This window comes from Natrix helvetica (genome assembly GCF_964273705.1).
Source record: "Natrix helvetica genome assembly, chromosome: 2".
Classification (NCBI taxonomy): domain Eukaryota; kingdom Metazoa; phylum Chordata; class Lepidosauria; order Squamata; family Natricidae; genus Natrix; species Natrix helvetica.
The window spans coordinates 20,789,224-20,810,244 of NC_138552.1; the positions used below are offsets into that span (position 1 = coordinate 20,789,224).

The 21,021-nt window shown below is 38.5% G+C and overlaps 1 protein-coding gene across 2 annotated transcripts in view; it reads left to right on the plus strand.

Moving 5' to 3' along the window:
* The window catches only part of WDR70 (WD repeat domain 70), a 142,155-nt gene that overhangs the window by 26,245 nt on the left and 94,889 nt on the right, over positions 1-21,021 (plus strand). For both annotated transcript variants that reach the window (XM_081939980.1, XM_081939981.1), the window contains exons 6-9: positions 55-114; positions 999-1,132; positions 3,006-3,159; positions 6,680-6,756. In XM_081939980.1, coding sequence (XP_081796106.1) covers positions 55-114; positions 999-1,132; positions 3,006-3,159; positions 6,680-6,756 — 425 coding nt within the window. The remainder of the gene's footprint in view (positions 1-54; positions 115-998; positions 1,133-3,005; positions 3,160-6,679; positions 6,757-21,021) is intronic.

Below are 21,021 nucleotides of genomic sequence, written 5' to 3' on the forward strand. Positions count from 1 at the left end.
GTAGATGTTATATCTATACTTAAATGTTATTCTGAACAATATTATTTCTCTTAGGATCCTGTGAAGAGGATTCCCGACTCACATGAAATTACTCTCCACCATGGCACAAAAACAGTAAGCATCTTGATATCTCTCTTTCTTAGGTTTAGGATAGAATATGTTGATCCTGAGAAGAAAATGAATTATGTGAAAAAAGTAGAAGGAATTAAATCCAGATTTGATCATACATAGAATAGAAATTTATAAGAATCCAGTTGGCTAATTTAAGAGAAAAAAAATACCGTATTTTTCACACTATAAGATGCACCACACCATAAGACACACATTAGCTTTAGAGGAGGAAATCAAGGGGAAAAAATCTGTCTCTGCCTCCCAGCATTCATCTGGCTAGCGTCCTTGCAGCAAACAGCCTGGTCAGCTTCAGCATGTTATTGTAGCCCCAGCATGTGGCTTGTCATGGCTCTGCTCCATTGCACCCACCACCAGTCAACTGAGCTGAGCTGCCACCGCTGGGGAATGCTGAAGCCTTTGCTGCTGAGCAGCTGATTGGTGGTTGAATCAGCCTCCCAGAATACCGCCAATCAGCTGTTCTAGGCCATGAGGATTAGCGCCTATTGCTGCCGATTGCCACTGCCGCCTATCACCACCGCCATTCAGCCGCAATTGGCGGCGAGCGGTGATGGTGATCCCTGCCGCCTAGAATAGCTGATTGGCGGTATTCCAGGAGGCTGATCCAGCCGCCGATCAGTTGCTCGGCAGCAAAGGCTCCAGTGTTCCACGGCAGCAACGAACGGCAGCGGAGGTGACAGCTGGCGGCTGCACCAACCCCCCCCCCCAATATTTGCTCTATACGGCGCACAGACATTTCCACCCACTTTTTTTTCTTATAATGAGAAAAATACAGTATATGCACATAGTCGTGAATGAGTGTGAGTGTGTGCATATGTATACTTGACATTAATTTGGTTGACAGTTCATTTTCACATCTTGCTTTATAGGTCTCTGCTTTAGGATTGGATCCATCAGGTGCCCGTTTGATAACTGGAGGATATGACTATGATGTTAAATTTTGGGATTTTGCTGGAATGGATGCATCTCTTCAGGCTTTTAGATCTCTGCAACCGTGTGAATGGTATGTCATGATGCTTTCCCCCAAATGTATTAATAACTTACTAGAATAATATGCAGGCCAACATCTTTGAGATAAGAAGACTTAGTAATATGTAGCCATATTTGGAAGAATCTGGACAGCATCACCACCAGATGGATTCGTAACTGGCTGACCAACCGCACTCAACGTGTAGTCCTCAATGGAACTGCATCTACATGGAAGGAAGTATGCAGTGGAGTACCCCAAGGCTCTGTTTTAGGCCCAGTACTCTTCAACATCTTCATCAATGATTTGGATGAGGGAATAAATGGGGAACTCATCAAATCTGCAGATGACACCAAACTGGCAGGAGTAGCCAACACTCCAGAAGATAGGCTTAAGATACATGCGGATCTTGACAAACTTGAACATTGGGCACTATCTAATAAAATGAAATTCAGTGGTGAAAAGAGTAAGGTTCTACATTTAGGCAAGAAAAACAAAATGCACAGGTACGGTATAGGTGGTACCTTGCTCAATAGTAGTAACTGTGAGAGGGATCTTGGAGTCCTAGTGGACAACCATTTAAATATGAGCCAGCAGTGTGCAGCAGCTGCCAAGAAAGCCAACACAGTTCTAGGCTGCATCAACAGAGGGATAGAATCAAGATCACGTGAAGTGTTAATACCACTTTATAACGCCTTGGTAAGGCCACACTTGGAATACTGCATTCAGTTTTGGTCACCACGATGAAGAAAAGATGTGGAGACTCTAGAAAGAGTGCAGAGAAGAGCAACAAAGATGATTAGGGGACTGGAGACTAAAACATATGAAGAACGGTTGCAGGAACTGGGTATGTCTAGTTTAATGAAAAGAAGGACCAGGGGAGACATGATAGCAGTGTTCCAATATCACAGGGGTTGCTACAAAGAAGAGGGAGTCAAACTATTCTCCAAAGCACCTGAGGGTAGAACAAGAAGCAGTGGGTGAAATTAATCAAGGAGAGAAGCAACTTAGAACTGAGGAGAAATTTCCTGACCGTTAGAACAATTAATCAGTGGAACAGCTTGCCTCCAGAAGTTGTGAATGCTCCAACAATGGAAGTCTTTAAGAAGATGTTGGATAGCCATTTGTCTGAAATGGTATAGGGTTTCCTGCCTAGGCAGGGGGTTGGACTAGAAGACCTCCAAGGTCCCTTCCAACTCTGCTATTGTATTGTATTGAATAACAGTAAAATGACAACTCAGCTTATGCTATTTATTCCTCACATATGTATATTTTTAGTTTGTAAAACTCAAAGATGCTTACTTATTTGTTTCTCAAGAAACATCTTGAAATGAGAAATTCTCAAAAACAATAGTCATTGAAATCTTAATGGAGTTAAGATTACAAATAGTTTTGAAATGAAGATGAATCACATAGGTAACACCATTTTGTGAATTGTGGAAAAGAACAGGAAAGACAAGGATAAAGATACCCGTATGGGTAGTCCTCATTTAGCAACCACAATTGGAACTGGCAACTCAGTCATTAAATGAAATGGCAGCTGAACAAAACAGCAACCATGCTTATGATTTTACTTCAACTTTCCTTTGCTTTAGAGACCTGCAAAGGTTGTAAATACAAGGATTGGTCATAAAAGTTACTTTCCATTATTACCATTATAATTGCAAATGATCCCTACACGAAGCAGTCACTAAACAAGGACTATTTGTATTTGGGGAAAAAATGGATTAGAAATTGCTGTGCATCTACCCAAAATGGATCTGTCAATTATTATTCCACTTGGAGATATTTCATATATTCCCAAAATGATGTAGCATAAAATATCCTGCCGTTTTTAAATTTGGTAAGCAAAGACTTGGCAATTTTGTATTTAATTGTTAGTATTTAACTTTGTTCCATAATTTTTCAGTCACCAGATAAAGTCTTTGCAGTACAGCAGCACTGGAGATGTCATTCTTGTTGTTGCGGGTAATTCTCAAGCTAAGGTCCTTGACAGAGATGGCTTTCCTGTGATGGAGTGTGTGAAGGGGGACCAGTATATTGTAGACATGGCAAACACTAAGGTAAGGTGGTAAATTTAGAGCTTGACTAATGTAATTTTAGAGATGTTTTCTCGTGTTCTTGTGAAGTATTGTAGCATTCATTGAAAAATATAAAGCATATTTTTCTAAAATATATAATTTTTAAATAAAGCAAACAGATAATGTTTGTTTGGACCTCTGCTGCATTCATGTCAAGAGCTCCGAAGCTCTAAGTCAGTGTTTCTCAAACTTGGCGACTTTAAGTCCTGTGGACTTCAACTCCCAGAATCCCCCAGCCAGCTATGCTGGCTGGGGAATTCTGGGAGTTGAAGTCCACAGGACTTAAAGTCGCCAAGTTTGAGAAACACTGCTCTAAATTGAAAGGAGTGAATCATGACATCTCCAGTGCCCAGGGATGTCCAGTTGGGGGCTCATGATCCCATTAAGTTGCTCACCAAAGTGGTATCCATCTACCTACTCGCAGTCATTTACTTTCAAACTGCTGGGTTGGCAGGAGCAAGAGTATGTGATGGGGGAGCTCCCACAGTAGCAACTGCGTCTTGAACGCAAGGCTACCTATTGTCAGCCCAGTATCCTAACCATGCGTCAACACACTCCCTGTTGTTTTGACTTAACGCATAGTTTTATTGCTCATACAGGTCCACCAGGTAGTCGATCACAACCTTGCCATGTTTATTTATTTATTTATTTAAACGTATTAGTCGCCCCCTCTCCCCACAGGGACTCGGGGCGACGTACACAAGCAACAGTCAGCACAGTGTCATACAGAGGAGGTAAAAAATAAATAAATAATTACAATACTGAAAAAGGTCAAAACCCCAATAACATTAATAGTTTAAAAACTAAAATTGACAATTAAAAATGACCTAGGGGTGGAAAAGTTGTCGAATTATGCCAGGCCGGCTAGTCGAAACAGGTGGGTCTTCAGTTTACTGCGGAAGGAGCGGAGATCAGTTGTTGTTCTAATGTCTGGGGGGGAGGTCGTTCCAAAGGGTAGGGCCCGCCACAGAGAAGGACCTACTCCTGGGCACCGCCCTCTGACAATCTCTAGAGGACGGCACCCGGAGGAGACCCTCTCTGTGTGAGCGAATGGGTCGCAGGGATGTATGGGGCAGGACACGATCCCGCAGGTAACTAGGCCCGATGCCATGTTCATGTAACTCTATACAAAGTTAGAGTGGCAAGTTGTCTCTTGGGAATTTAAAGTGTTGGGTACTCTCTAATGAACTTGTAGACTGAAAGGACAATCATAAAAGCATCTGAGAAGGAAATAGTAATGGGCAGCTTCAGTTGTAGTCACATGGACTGACCAAATGCATATTTTGGCCTTGACAAATGATTAAGCCTTGAAACAGCCAGTCTGGAAGCCAACATCACTTTTAACATTGGCATTAATCTTCAGTATTAATTATAGTCTTGTCCACAACCTAGATGAACTAATTGGAAGTAGTGATAATAATTTTGTAAATATAAATGTGGAGGTAAATTGTGCTTGCCAATAAAATGTATCACACACACATTTGACAGCAGAAGAGCAGATCTGCAAAAAATTAAAGGATTGTTGAAAGTAAAGTTGAAAGGGAAAATTAAAGCAATCCATTATTTGAACAATGTTTGGAGATAGTTCAGAATTATAAAACTAAAAGATCAGCTCCAAAGTATCCCTGAGATCAAAAATGTTCCAAGAGGTTCAAAAGAACACAATAATAACTAATGCACAAGATCAGATACCAATAAAGTCTAGATAAAAGTCCTCTAAACTTGTTTTCCACGTTCAGAACATGCAACTCTTGCCTGAATGTGGGAAAACAAAAAGGAGCATAAACTTTGGCAAAATAAATATGTAAAGAATTGATAAAAGATATTTTAAAAAAGAAAATCTCACTTTAAATTGCCCAGGGTAAAGGATAAATTTGTACGGCCATTGGACAACTGGCTAATGGGTCTGGCACAGAAGGAATAGCAAAGAATAGCACTGAAGGGAAAATTAGGACTGAATAAGGTGTTTTATCTCTTAATTGTATACAGGTAATCCTCAACGTACAACCACAAGTGAGACCAGAATTTCTGTGGCTTAAGCAAAGTGGTTGTTAAATAAGTCACACTCATTTTTATGACCTTTTCACTATGGTTGTTAAGCTGCATTTTTAAATGAATCGTTGAGTTGTAAAGAGAATCCCGGCTTTTACTATTGACGTTTATTGGAAGCTGGCTGGAAAGATTGCAAATGGAGTCAAAATTTTGATTATGTGATCTGTGGGGATACTGTGATAGTCATATGTGTGAAAAGTGGTCATAAACCACTAGTGCCGTTGTAACTTCTAATAGTTGGGAGATGATTGATTGTAAGTTGAGGACTACATGTGCAGGTATTTTGAAAGTATAACTGAGAGGAAGATAGAACAAGTTTTCATTTCAGGTTGGCTTATTAGATACTTTTATGAAATTATTTAAAAGAGGTACCGTAGTTAAAATAATTGTGAATGCATATTGCCTTTTCACTAGAAGTTTTTGTTGCTAATAATATAAGTGATTTATATAGATTCTGAGTGGAATTTTAAATAGTAAGAAGAGGTAACTAGAGGTGGAAGAAGTAATTGAGTACATGGACAGTTGGAAGATTATCCTCCTTATCTCAAGAGCTGCGGACCTAAACAAGTAATTAAGACAACATGCATTGTGTGGCTTACTAGATTTAATGAGCTGGTCTATGGCACACAAAGTGAGTTCAAAAAGGCAAACAGGAGTAAAATCAGCGCTGGGAGCATTTGCCTCCCAGTGCAGTTTATCTAGGAAAGCCACGTCCTTCTGCCAGCACAGTCCTCGCCCCGTTGTCAACTGTGCATCGGAACAGCCGATTGGACATCGCCCAGTCCCCAAATAGCTGATTATTGGCCCATTGGTGCTGTGATGTCAAACAGTTGATTGTCAGCCCATAACTGGTGCTTCTAATCCCGGAAGGCAACTTGCCTCGTGCCGCGCCGCCTCCCTGCTGCACAGCTGATCCGTGGGCAACTCTCCACTGAACAGCTGATCCGCGGCATTTTTTGGCACACTGCAGCAACCTCAAGTTCTACACCCCACCCCCATCACCAGTGCAGGAGCCCCTTCCCTCTCCCAGTATGGCAAACCTTGGGGTTTTGGGGTTTGACATCTTATTCTTCAGTTTTCAATGATGTTTATAAGGTTAATGGATTTTTGCATTTGTGTTGGAGGTACCAAGGTGCTTCCAGATTGAAAGGATTAGCCGGTGACATCAACACTGCCATAGGGATGCCCAATTTGGGGCTCCTTTCATGTCGCCAGCAGGAGCAAAGGACGGGAGCTCACCCCACCCCATGACAGTATTTAGGTCTCGAGCGAGAGCTTGCTGCTGGTTAAACTAGTGTCCTAGGCATGCGAGCCACTGTGTTCCTACATACTGTTGGATAATAATTATGTTTGTTTGTTGCAGTATTTGGAAAAGAAGAGAACAAATAAATTGTTTGATTAAACATAAATTATTATACATTATATTCACACCTTCTGTTTGTCAACCTAGGGACACACAGCAATGCTTAATTCAGGCTGTTGGCATCCAAAAATAAAAGAAGAGTTTTTAACATGTTCCAATGATGGGTAAGTAATTTTTCAAGTATTCAAAAAGTAGACTTTATTTTTAATTCCTGCCATTTATTTACTGTCAAGATGTTTATCAACTGGATCTAATCTCATGCTAAAAGAAACCAATTAGCTGTAAAGCTAATTTATGAAAGATTCATAGGTTATATCTCTTAATTTGCGAAGCTCAGTTCATATTTAACAGCAAATATAAAGGCTAGGCATGGTTAAGAAGAACTGCTACTTATTTTGTTATATCTTTTGCTTAGCTTCTTTTTCCTTGACCTAGTTCTTAGAATTATCCAATAATTATTATCCATAGAAATGATTGCTCTAAAATAAGATATGTAACCTTTTTAAGATTAAAAATCTTGGCTTACAAATAACATTTCAAGCTGCATTGTTAAAGGAGTCTCTGTGGGTGTAGCCACCTTTAGAGGGCTCTGCTTCATCTCTGCTTCTTTAAGCTATTGAGGCAGTTTTGTCCAGATGTTTCCATGGCATGTGAAAATATGACATCACTCCAGAGTGCAAAGCGCATGGCAAAATACGGAACCCTGTTTAACTTTCCTACCGAAAGGGTACCTGTTATCTACTTGCTTTTACATGCTTTCGAACTGCTAGGTTGGCAGGAGCTGAGACAAGTGACAGGAGCTTACTCTGTCTCAGAATGGTAGGGCTCAAACTGCCAGACTCTAGACCCGTGATGGCGAACCTATGGCACGCGTGGCACAGGTGGCACGCAGAGCCATATCTGAGGGCATGCGAGGTGTTGCCCTACGTAAGCTCCAGCGCACATGTGTGCGCTGGCCAGCTGATTTTCAGGCTTCCGAAGGGCGGGGGGAGACCGTTTTCACCCTCCCCAGGCTTCAGGAAAGCCTCCGGAGCCTGTGGATGGCGAAAAATGAGTCCAATGGAAGTTCGGAAATGAACTTCCGGTTGGCCTGTTGGGCCGTTTTTCATTCTCCCCAGGCTTTAGGAGGCCTGGGGAGGGTGAAAACGGTCTTCCCCAGCCTCTGGAAGTCTGAAAATCAGCTGTCCAGTGCATGCATGCATGCTGGACCTGACATAGGGCAACGCCTCGCATGTCCTCAAATATGTTTCCACGTGCCACCTGTGCCACACGCGCCATAGCTTCGCCATCATAGATCTAGACTCTGGCAGTTCAAGTTATAAAATAGGACAAATCTCACTTAATAACTTAGCTTACTTAGCAACATACATTTTGGGCTTAATTGTGGCTGTCAGTCAAGGACTTCCTGAAGTCCTTCTTAATTCTGAAGTACCTTTTGAAATACACAATTCCTAGGGCACAAAAGAAAACTATGAACTATGAAATTTAATTAATATGGAAAATATAGTTACATATAAAGAGTTATTGAACAGACAGGGGGAGATTAAAACTAGATTAGAATTGGCATCACAAGGGGTACAAGTAGAATTGGCATCACAAGGGGTACAAGTAGTGGTCCTACTTACAGATACAATCAAGGTTTGCACAGGATATGAAGAAGGAAGGTATTGCCAAAGATTACACAATATTAGATAAATTTTTGATACAGACAGAAAACAGGTTGATCAAAGTGTTGTATAGATTTTTGTTGGAACATAAGCTAGAGGAGGAACATGTCAAAGAAACTATGGTTGCCTGGGCGAAAAATTTCGGTTATAATGTGGAATTGGCTAAGTGGGAAAAATTTTGGATACTTAATCAGAAACTAACAATGGCTACGGCGTATAAAGAAAATCTTTATAAGTTGTTCTACAGATGGCATCTCCCCCCAGCACGGTTCTCCAAAATGTTTAAAAATCTGGCCTCAAATTGTTGGAAGTGTAAAAAAACACCAGGCACTTTTTATCATATGTGGTGGACATGCAATGAGGCAAAAAAATATTGGAAAATGATTCAATCATGTTTAGAACAAATGGTGGGAGACCAAATTCTGTTTAAACCGGAAAATTTTCTCCTAGGTATAATACCGGAAGAGTTTAAGAAAGATACACTTTATCTAATTATACATATACTAACTGTGGCGTGCATAACTTATGCACAATATTGGAAAAAATAAAATGCACCATCAGAGCTAGATATAATCAGAAAAGTGTTGGCCTGTGCGGAAGCAGATAGGCTCACTCTTGAACTTAAAAATAAAGGGGAATCAGAATATTTTGAAGTCTGGAACAGATTTTATGATTGGTATAAGACAAGGTGACAAGACTGGAACAAACTATATATATATTGTGATTGGACAGAAGGATAGACAATGTATTAAGTAGGCTAATGGTTGAGACTAGTTGTATATAATGTGAATGTATGGTCACTTCGACTTCGCAGTACTACATTGTTTTAAATGTAAAAATAATAAAAATATATTCCAAAAAAAGAAAAGAAAGAAAACTATGAAGTTTGAAATGCAAGAGGAAATCCTTCAGACAGGAGTTTTCCATCACTGAGTACTTTTTTCTTGTGTCTGAGTGACCAATTATTTAAAACTTCCATGATAGGAACTTAAAAAGATTGATGTTTAGACAATTAAAACAACAAAATCAAATGTGTCTGGAGGATTTGTTATTGTTTCTAAGCCCAATAAGATATTATGAACGTTCTGTTCTCAGCAGAAAAAGACAAGAAAATTCTTAACATTTCAAAACCCATTAAGTTTCGAACTAATCATTTTGACCACTTAGGGTTACAAGCGTTTAAGAATGTTATCATTCCATCAATTTAAAACTTAGAAGGGGTTTTTTTCTTAGAAGATAGCCTTTTCATTTCATGCTGAAACTTCTACCCTGCTTAATTGTCTAAAACTCAAGTAAACACGAATGGATATATAGTTATATTCCCCAAAACTCCAAATTGCCTTACGTAATAAAAAAAATATTTGAAGCAATTCACTGCTGGCAGTAAGATTTGTATGTTCACATGCCAGAAGTTAGGACTTAAGGTGCAGCAGTGCAGTACCAGACATTTTATAGATTAACAGGAGTAATTTGTCAGAATGACAGAATTACTTTTCATGCTAATTGAAGTGAAAACTTACTCAGACGTTAGCTGTACTTTAACAACGGTTTTTCCAAGCACTCTTTCACTGCATGTGAAGTTCTTGGTTGTTTTTTGTTGTTTACCAAGTTGCAAATGTTTTGTTGTTTGGCCAAACAAATAGAAGGTTGTGTAATCCTGCCAAGGATCGGATATGGATATAGGGACAGATCTTCTTGGAGAAAATCTGTCTATGTAATCACTATATAATCGCTAACCAGTACCAACTTGAAGGCATATAACCAATCAATCAATGAGACCAATAAGCACAAAAGCTAAGCTTCCATGCTTTTCTTAAAGTGTTTGTGTGAATGGCTGGGCCACAAAACAACCAAGGTTATGAGTGCTGCAGCTTCAGTGAATGCAAAAAAAGATTGTATCGCTGTTATTTTAGCTTTTGGGAAGCACTTAATGAGTCCTTTAAACATTTGTCTGCACAGCCTAATTTGACAACACAAAGGGAATAAGTGAGACCCCCCAAATAAACATGCCACAATGTACCACATTTAAGCAAATATATATAATCTGCATAATATGGATATGGATATGGGGATAGGTCTTCTTGGAGAAAATCTGTTTATGTAATCACTATGTATTCACTATGTAATCGCTATATAATCGCTAACCAATACCAACTTGAAGGCATATAACCAATCAATCAATGAGACCAAGTCAGCCACGCAGAATCAGTCTGCTGCAAAAGATGACACAGGATACAATTTCACACCCCAAACTACATTTAATTTAAAACTATATGGAAACCTGAGAATTCCCCCCCCCCCCCAATGCTATATATACACTGTGGCATATTGATTTTTATTCAAGCACATTGCCCAACTAGAGTATGTTTTACTTCGACAGATCCTAGTTGATAGTTGAATATATTCAGATTTCTTAATGCAGTTCTTCCATCTGAGGGATAGAATCTCCCGAACTCTTAAACAAATAGAAATTGTTTCGGAAATGATGAATTTTGTAAAATGTTATATATAAAATTCAGCATACATAAATCTCAAACAAACTAAAAGGTTTTTTTAAACAAGGTAATTATTCTTTCTCTGTAAAAGCAGAAAGAAAACATAAGGTTAAGTTCTCTAAAAGAAACCTGAAACAGTATTATGAATTCAATTTATATAGCTTTACCAATCCTATTTACGTTTCTTTTTACTTGGGGAGATGGATTTTAAAAGAATATGATGTACAGATAGTCTTCAATTTACAACCTTAGTTGGGATCAGAATTTCCATTGCTAAGCAATATGGTTGTAAAGTAAGACATTTTGTTCCCTGCGCTCAATTATTCGGTCCCTAGTCATCTCATGACTGGAGTACTGTAATGCGCTTTGTATGGGGCTGCCCTTGAAGAGCATTTGGAAGTGCAGAGTGCAGCAGTGCAGGTAGTTTTGGGGATCACAGGTTGTGCAGCTTTGTAACTAGAACTTAGTAGTCATAAAATGGCCTTGCAATATCTGTATCCATCCCATTTCTTTAACTGTTGGCAGTCCTTGGAATTTATCTTCACAGAACTAAAGATTTGTGAAGGTGATGGTGATAAAACCTTTTCTGTTTCCTTTTAACTAAAAACATAAATATATATAATTGAATTTTTGATTTATATGTTTCAATTATATGCTCCAATCTTTCTCAGTTATTTTTCACATCATCCATTTTCTTTTTGGCTACGTGTTAGTTTCTTGGTAACAAATAATTTGCAACAAATGCTCTTACCTACACTATATTGCCAAAAGTATTCACTCACCCATCCAAATAATCAGAATCAGGTGTTTCAATCACTTCCATGGCCACAGGTGTATAAAATCAAGTACCTAGGCATGCAGACTGTTTTTACAAAGATTTGTGAAAGAATGGGTCATTCTCAGGAGCTCAGCGAATTCCAGCGTGGAACTGTGATAGGATGCCACCTGTGCAACAAATCCAGTTGTGAAATTTCCTCGCTCCTAAATATTCCACAGTCAACTGTCAGCTGTATTATAAGAACGTGGAAGTTTGGGAATGACAGCAACTCAACCACGAAGTGGTAGGCCACGTAAACTCGTCCAACATCAGTGTGTGACCTCACAAATGCGCTTCTGGAAAAATGGTCAAAAATTCCCATAAACACACTCCTGAACCTTGTGGACAGCCTTCCCAGAAGAGTTGAAGCTGTTATAGCTGCAAAGGGTGGACCGACGTCATATTGAACCCTATGGATTAGGAATGGGATGTCACTTACAGTAAGTTCATATGCGAGTAAAGGCAGGTGAGCGAATACTTTTGGCAATATAGTGTATGCTGACTCCTGGTTGGTGGTGCTCATATGCTGTGTAATATCAACAGCCTTTCTGTTTTTAGAGACAGAATTGGTCTCCCAAAGATTTCTGGTTTTCATCACCTTCAAAAATAGGAACTCCAGTGTTCTTCCTGAAGACTCTGTTTTTCTTGGCAGATTGTTTTCTGAGTAGCTAGTAGAAACACATTCACCATACTGTATTCTTTTGGGGGATATATTTAATGCCCGAGGAAATAATGCATTGTTATGCATTAACAGGTAACCAATAATCTATGAGACGTGGGTTTTGTTCTGAGGAATAATCAATTTATCTTATTTTTTTTAAATGTAACTATAGTTTTGAGTGTTTAAAAAAACAGTAAAAACAAATGAGGAATCAAATCAAATGAGTACATATTAAATATCCATTTATTATGCCAAAGGCAAATTTGGGGATGACAAATGTGAGTATTCAGAGTCATGCAAAGCAAACATAATTGCTTTTGTTGCTGTTGTTACTTTGCACTGAGGAGAAGTTGCAGATATTTTAAAATAAATTAACAAATAAATACAATAGAAAGATGTTCTTAAAAGCTTCCCAGTGTGGTTGCAAAATATTAGAATCAGTTCTATAACTAATGCAACTATGCTGCTGCAGTTAGAAATATGGACTGTTGTATATAAGTAAAAGATTGAAAGATTGAAACAATACAGAGTTCAAATATTATTAAGTGTTGTACTAAAACCAAACTGAGAGAGCTAAGAGCTGGATGGGACAGGGATGAGGTCTTCTTATCCCATCAGCTATCTATTTATATTGGCACTATATTCTCCGAATCACCATAATTATTTATTTGTAAATAAGGCAGTTGTTAATGATAAGGCAAATATTTATTTAATAAATGAATAAAATAATAAATGTATAAAATATCTATAAGCAGATGCTTAGATTGGAAAATACAGGTCCATATTCTCTATGGATTTTTCCTCTTTTTAAATGCTTTACACTCAAATTAAATGTGTTGAGCCTGTATTGGTAGTTTTGAATTAAGTCACACATTTTTGCTGGAGATGAGGAATCCATGAAATTCCCAAGTAAGTTGTCTCTTGTCATTTATAGGATCTCGCATCTTCGTTCGAGCAATACGAGAGTATTCTATCACTTCAGATTGTTATCTATGGAGATTCTCAGTCATCCCGGTCATGATTTTCCCAAAGGTGCTTTTTTCAAAGGCGACTGGACTTTTTTGTGTTTTTGCTTGGAGACATTTCTCTTCTCATCCAACAAGCTTCTTCAGTTCTGACTGAAAATTTTTCAGTCAGAACGGAAGAAACTTCTTGGATGTCACTTTTGAAAAAGCACCTTTGGGACATTCAGATTGTTATGTGAGTGAAAGCAGGAGCATCCTAAGTGCTGGTCAGGTGCAACAAAACCAGCATGTGGCGGTTAAGATTTCATTGCCATTGCACCCCGAAAGTGATACTGCCGTAAATCCTATCATACCAGCTCCATATCTACTGTTTTATGTACCCAAACCTTATGGGCCATTCAATCTGACAGCAGCTGAATTGTCATTAAAAAAAACAGCATTCCTACCTGATAATGTGGTTTAGGAAGAAATATTTATTGATTAGTCTTGTTTCTGATATTTTTCTACTGTTTGGCTCCAAATCTTCCTAATGCTTTTTAGCAAAAGTTATAGCGAAGCCTTCTGATTCCAAATCAAGCTTTTAATGTTGGAGGTAGGACAAAATATTGCTGTGATGAAATATGGGAAATAAAAAACTTTTGTCTATGAAAGGCTAGGCTAGTATTGATATGACCTCGGTTTAATTGAAAATCTGTTTCTTTACTACTGCTGTGTAAATGTGTAAATTCTGCCCAGTAATGAATAAAAATGCTCAGAGAAGCTCTCACTGCCTGTTCCACTAGGCCCATGATGGCGAACCTATGGCATGCGTGCCAGAAGTGGCACACAGAGCCATCTCTCCTGGCATGCAAACTATCGCCACCTGGTCTTCATGCACACGGGAGCACCAGAAACCGGAAGGGCAGCTGCCCAGTACACATGCACGTACTGGGAAAATGATCTTTCGGTTTCTGGCGTGCATGCACACTGGCCTTCTGGTTTCTGGAGTGCATGCGCGTGCAAAGGCCACCTGGCAGGTGCATGCCGGAAACTGGAAGATCATCTTTCCAGCGCGCACATGCATACTGTGCGGCTGCTCTTCTGGTGTCCGGCATGCGCGCACTCCCCATTTCAGCACTTGGTGCCAGAAAGTTTTCCCAACACTGCATTTAGCTATTTGAACAGCTTCCATTCTAGCAGTTTGCAAGACCTGTAACTGCTAAGCATTAGAAAATTGGTAAACCGCTATTTCTCCCCTGTGTTTTTTCACCGACTCCTAGTCCTGGATCAAAGTCTTTCTTTCCTTAAGTCCCACCAATTGCCCTCTGAAAGGTCATGCAGCTGACCACTAATAAAACTCCAAAAGCCGCTTTTTCTGAGAAGGAAATGTTATGTTTTACCTGCTTTCTATTTTTATAGCTATCATTTAAGAGGTTTTAAAATGTCATTGACTTAATCCTATAGTTGGACTATTTCTGAGTGCCATCTGTATTATTGGTTGATTTAGCCTTTGAATCTGAGGGCTGAGGAGAAAGATTAGTGATGATATGGCTAAATTGCTCCTAATGCTGTTTAGCTAAAGGACATGTAATGCTTTTGATAATGAGTATACAAGCTAGGTAAGAGGAAAGAGGAAAAGTAATTTGTTTGTTTATTTATTTTGAATAGGGAAGAGGCAGAAAACCAATTAATAGCTGTTAATTTCCCCCCTATATTTGTGGCCAGCAGGGGGTGAACTTAAGTTAAAAGTTATCACTAAGTGATAACTTTGGTACTAGCTCTCTGTTAATTAAATTGAGTGGCCAAGGGAATTCTTTAATTAAAAATCGCTCAGGAATTGGTGCTAAGCATTTGGAGCAAATGAATAAGGTAGGTGTAAGGGAACCAGATTTCAAGTTGTGTGTTATTGCCTAAATAATTATTTATAATAGATAGATATTATCTTCAAATCCCTAAAGGGGATGAGCTTCAGGCTGCTATACACAACTGATTCACTCCTTCATTTCTACTTTTGTGAAAGTAGATAAGACCGTTGATCTCAGAACCTAGGACAAAGTAAAGTTGGAACAGCAGGCTGTATGCATCAGGCTGATACCCATTCACGCTATGATTTATTAAGCTACAAACATTGTTTTAAAATGCCATATGAACATGGCTAATGGGTTGTCACTGAAGTAATAAAAGAACATCTGAAATTTAACATCCAAAGGCTAAAATTGCAAACCAGAGGCATTGCAGACATCATTTCTGTGCGATCAAAGTTTTAGGAGGCAGTAAATTATAGCAAATAGCTAATTTAAGCTAAAAGTATTCATACATTCTGACTGATTCTATGGAAGGCTAATCTACCATAGTTAACTGTGGAAAGCATTCTTTCTCCTAATCATTGATTTTCTATGTATTGCAGTAAACCTGGATTTCAAATATCCTGTATGACTTGGCCTAATTATAAAATAAAGAAAAATGTAGAGGAAAAAACATATAAATAGGCCACAGAACTGAAAAGTTGGACTGAAAATCATTTATAAATGCTAAATGAACTGAAAAGCCTTTATAAATGCTATCCTTGTATTTTAGGTTAGACCAGTGATGTTCCTGCATTCTTTTTTTTGAAATTCAATAATAGGCAGAAAATAATTTATGGGATTCCCAAATTCTGGAGCTTTCACATGAAACCAAAATGAGAATAAGAATTGAATTGTCAGGGGCCTTCGGTTTATCTGGCTTTTTTCTTACCACACATGATAATTTTTCTTGTGAATAAGCAAGATGGAACTCAGTGATATTAAATTCCCGCACGGCAGGTGTTCTGTGTCCCTAGCCTCTCTCTTCCGCACCCCACAGCCCCCCTTCAGAAATAGAATTGCAGCCAACCTTGAAATGTAGCAGTCTTGTGTTTTGTGATTTGTCATCTGAGTCAGTGTTGTGGTTTACCTTACAGTTGGTTTATTGTAGAAAAGTCCTTTATAGGATCTGCCTCTTTCCACCTCTTAGATGCCCCAGGTTAGTACTCGGACAACTTTTCAAAACAAAACATGTTCTGTTCTACTTCCTAAGGCTGTCTTAGTAATAGATCTAAAGCTAGGCTTTCGGTTTTCACTGACACATGTTTTATATATTCCATTTTTACTTCACTTTTCTCTGAAGAATTCAAGGCAGCAATTTCCTCATCTCCCTATATTCTGTCTTCATGTTAACCTTATGAGGTTAAGTTAAGCAGAGAGATGAGAAATGGTTTAGTCTCATCTAGTCTTTTCAAGGTCAATGGAAATGGGATTTTTAACTAAAGGGTAGAATTTATACAGATGACATGTTGGGGCTATGCATACAGGTAGTCCTCAATTTATGACCCAAATTGAGCCCCAAATTTCTGTTGTTAAGTAAGACATTTGTTAAGTAAGTTTTCCCCCATTTTAAGACCTCTTAGGTCACAATTGCCACAATTGTTAAGTGAATGACTGCGGTTCATAAGTTAATAACCAGGTTGTTAAATGAACTAATCTTTGCTTGTCAGAAGGTTGCAAAAGATGATCACATGATCTTGGGTGACAGCAGCGGTCATAAATATGAACCAGTTACCAAGCATCTAAATTTTGGTCACAGGATAATCGGGAAGCTGCAAAGGTTGTAGCTGGGAAAAACAGTCACAAGTCACATTTTTGAATGGCGTAACTTTGAACAGTCATTAAACAAACTGTTGTAAATCAAGGACTACCTGTATTGATGAGAAATTAAACTTCCTTCAATTTTTGACCCGATAATGAATAATGGCATCATATGCTGCCTTGTGCCAGTGTTTATCCATTAGGCTAGCAGCATATTTGGAGGTTCTCAAACATAACTTGTAATTATTTTGTCATAAGCTGTTCTGAGCAGTTGTTTTGAAGGGCATCTCTAGATACTATATAACTAAAATAATGCATTTTAACTAGAGAGGCTAAAATTATACTAAGGAATATTTGTCATTTCAAACACGTATCTTAACATTAGCTAAATACTCCTTTACCAAGTTGGCATTCCCATTGTTGGAGAAATATAGAACACTCTATATTTTGACATAGTCTTATCGTGGGAATACAATTTAGCTGACATCCCTATCAATAGACTTGATGGCTTTAGTGGACCTTTCCATCTAAGAACATAGGATAATCCTGCTTGATCAGGCCAAGGCCTATCTTAGGTCAGTGCTTTGTTTCTTGTAGTGGCCAACCAGAAGTTTCTGCAGTGTTCTGAAGCAGAAGATAGAGAAGGTGCCTCCATCCCACTGCTGTTCTCCTGCAAGTACTATTTGAAGATCTTGCCCATAATTAGGAGGTATGATGGTGGTCTGTAATCCTACTGTCTTTAGAACTATCTGTAATCCTACACCACCACAATATACAGTATGGTCAAAGTTTTGTCTAAAACCTGAGGATAGGTAGACATTTTGGTGAAAGAAACAATATACAAACCTGTGTACTGGCCGTATCTTTAATGAAAACTGACATTTACTGTTTTTTGTTGGAAAAAAGTTTGGGAACATTTAATACCGTAATGTTTTTAATGCACTTGCTTTAGCAGCAATATTTGTTGATGAATCCTGAACATTGCCATAGATATATTTTGGCTCATACTTTACAACTGCTTTACTTGATGATATTTGGAGGCTATCCATGAACTGCTGTCTTCAGGTTATACTACACATTTCAATTTGAATAAGGTCAGGGTTTAACTTGGTCATTCCCAAAAGTGATTTTTGTTGTTTGTCATTGTCGTGCTTTATGACCCATATCTGATTAAGCATCACCTCATGATGCTGATATGCTCCTATGGAATTTGCTAGTACAATTGTTCCATCAATGACAGTTGTCCAAGTCCTGAGGCTGCAAAACAGTTCCGAACATCCTATGCCATGAAGTAGGAATAAGGTTCTTTTATTAGAATACTTGGAAACCACTTCTGGACTTTGTGCTTAAAGTGGAAAAAAATAAAACTTAGATTTTGGATTTCACCAATTACATAGATTTGTTGATATAGAAATTGTTAATTTATACTACTACCTAAAAGTAAAAAGTTGAGGTTGTACACTACTCTCTTATTTTACTGCACCAAAGGGAGTCGGGAGTCAATGCCTTTTCTTTCTTTTTCCTTTCTTTTCTGCACTCTTCCCTTTCCCTTCCCTTCCCCTCCCCTATTTTTCATACTTTACAACTTTTACAAGTTTTATATATATTACAGACAAGTTTTTTAAACAGTATATAGCAATCTCTCCAACTATATTTCTGAACATTTTAGAAATGAACATTTTGTTAATTGATTTTAGAGCTCATCTTTCAAATTCAGGCCAGTACTCAAGGTAGTAGTAATGGAGACTTCACACCTTCACTTTCAATAACTGTGATTTTGTAACAAAATAATTTGTCTTATTTTTTAATCTTCTTTTTCCCCCCCAATAAAGTGCTTTGGAGGGATATTCTCTTAAATGAAAAATTTCAAATTATATTCAGTACCAATTGCTATTTACTGTAGCCTAAATTCTTTGTCAGTTTCAGAAAAGTAGGATGCAAATTTCATGATACATATACAATTATTCTAAATCTGCCTTATTCTAAAACCCTATACATTAGATAATATAACAAAATAAGGTGGGGATTATTATTTTTGTTTAGAATTTTCTCACTTTTGTCCATCAATTGCTGTTGCTGTGGGTGCAGAAAGCTAAAGATGAAAGTTATTAGCTGAACACCTTCTGCGTCATCACAGTGGTTGTACAAACATTTTGTGCTTTGTACACAGCTAATACTGGCCAGCTGAGCAGCTGGAATAGTGGACAAATCACGCCAAAGCGAATATGAGACATTTGAATAAACAGCATATATTGCTGTAGTTTTGCTTAGATATATCATTTGTCTTCACCATTCAAAGGCTCCAGACAAAGAGCACAGAAAATTAAGCCACTAAATCTTTGTTTAGTTGTCTTAGATTATGTGTTTCAGTGGAAGATCTTTTATAGTTTTGTTACTCCCTTTGGACTCAGGGTAATATTGCAAAGGATTCTCTAAACTAAAATGGATTACGTTTAAGGCCGAAAGGTTTATTAGAAAGTATGTCCAACTTAATTGTTCTAATTTTAGAGAAAAACAATGATTTAATGAAGTTAGATTCCAGATTTAATAGATGGGTTTGGAATGTTAAGACATATATTTTGAAATGCAGTAAGGTAGTTTTGGCTATCCTTGGAGGCTGCATTTCGGAATGGGGCCCTGGACTCTCTAGGAATACCCTTGCCCACACTTTGGTTCATATTGCATATTGCGTAAGAATCTAAAAGGACACAGTATGAAAGTATCCATTTATTACATATTTGTCTTTTATTTCTTCTCAGATCTGGGTAGCACTTAATCCTCTTTCTCTGAATACATGTTTATCATCTGGCAGTTTTCTAGATGTGATGGAACGTGCAGCTGAAGAAGGATTGGAGGAGAGGGGAGGGAATGTCGGCAGTAGCGCTGTGGCTTCCCAGGGAGGAGGCAGCACGTTCCAGAGGTGGGGCCAAGACAAGAGACCGTATAGTCTTGAATTAGATGGAGGAGGAAGGAAAAGGTTCAGAGTAGCCACCCTCTTGAATCTCCCAGGTTATATCTATTAGGTTTGAAATCTGTAGCTTTAGTCTGCCAAGATTCTATTAGGCATAAGCAAATAAAGAACTGGACTCAATTTTAATCTCACTTTGTCCTCTCTGGGCTTGACACCAAGTTAGATTAAGATGAAGTGATTCCCCCAAGATTATCCAGTAAGTGTCATAGCTGTTGAGATATGAATCTGGTGCTCCCTGAATCTAGAATTATTACAATACAATACAATAGCAGAGTTGGAAGGGACCTTGGAGGTCTTCTAGTCCAACCTCCTGCCTAGGCAGGAAACCCTATACCGTTTCAGACAAATGGCTATCCAACATCTTCTTAAAGACTTCCAGTGCTGGGGCATTCACAACTTCTGGAGGCAAGCTGTTCCACTGATTAATTGTTCTAACTGTCAGGAAGTTTCTCCTTAGTTCTAGGTTGCTTCTCTCCTTGATTAGTTTCCACCCATATTGCAGTAATTCTTTTTAAATTTGATTTATCACATAGACAAATGATAAATTTCACTTTAATTCAGCAATAAGATGCCTTGTGCCTTTAATAGTTTGGATCTATCTCAGGAAATGCTGAAAGATAGCCAGGCATTGTTCCTTGGCATTGTTAGATGCCAGAAAAGCGGCAAAAACCCTAACTACCATTTCTCTGGAGGAGTGCACAACTTTATTGGGATAACTTTTCATTTATTTTAAAGTGCTTACCAGCATGTCCCGCAAGCGAGTAAATAAGCCACGAGAGTGTATCCTTACACTTGCCAAATAGACATCCAGCAAATTTGAAACAAGGAAAAATAATGTTCACTTCCTTGAAAAGAAGCCTAATAGAGAGAGAATGACCTGGAATGCGTATTACTAATTAGTTAAGAAGGGTAACCAAAAATGCTTTCCTCTTTGCGTTAGGAAATGCACAGGAGAGAAGGAGGGAGGAAGTCAAACTTTGTCCCTCCCATACCTTCTTTGTCATTTCAGTTCCTTCCATGCATTATCCAGACCACGATAAGAGATGAATTTTGCTGCTTCGCGGTAGTCAGATGAAATACTGCTTGTATATTTCCCTCTGTTATTGTCACCATAAGAACTGCAAACGCTTTGTAAACAAAAACCAAACATTTGGCGAATGGGTTTGGGAATTTTAGTGGTGGGCCCTGCTATTCTCAGCACTTGGCTAGAGCCCTGAGACCAAGAAACAAGCTAAGTGGTTAATCCAGCTGCAGTGCTGAGCCTCTCTG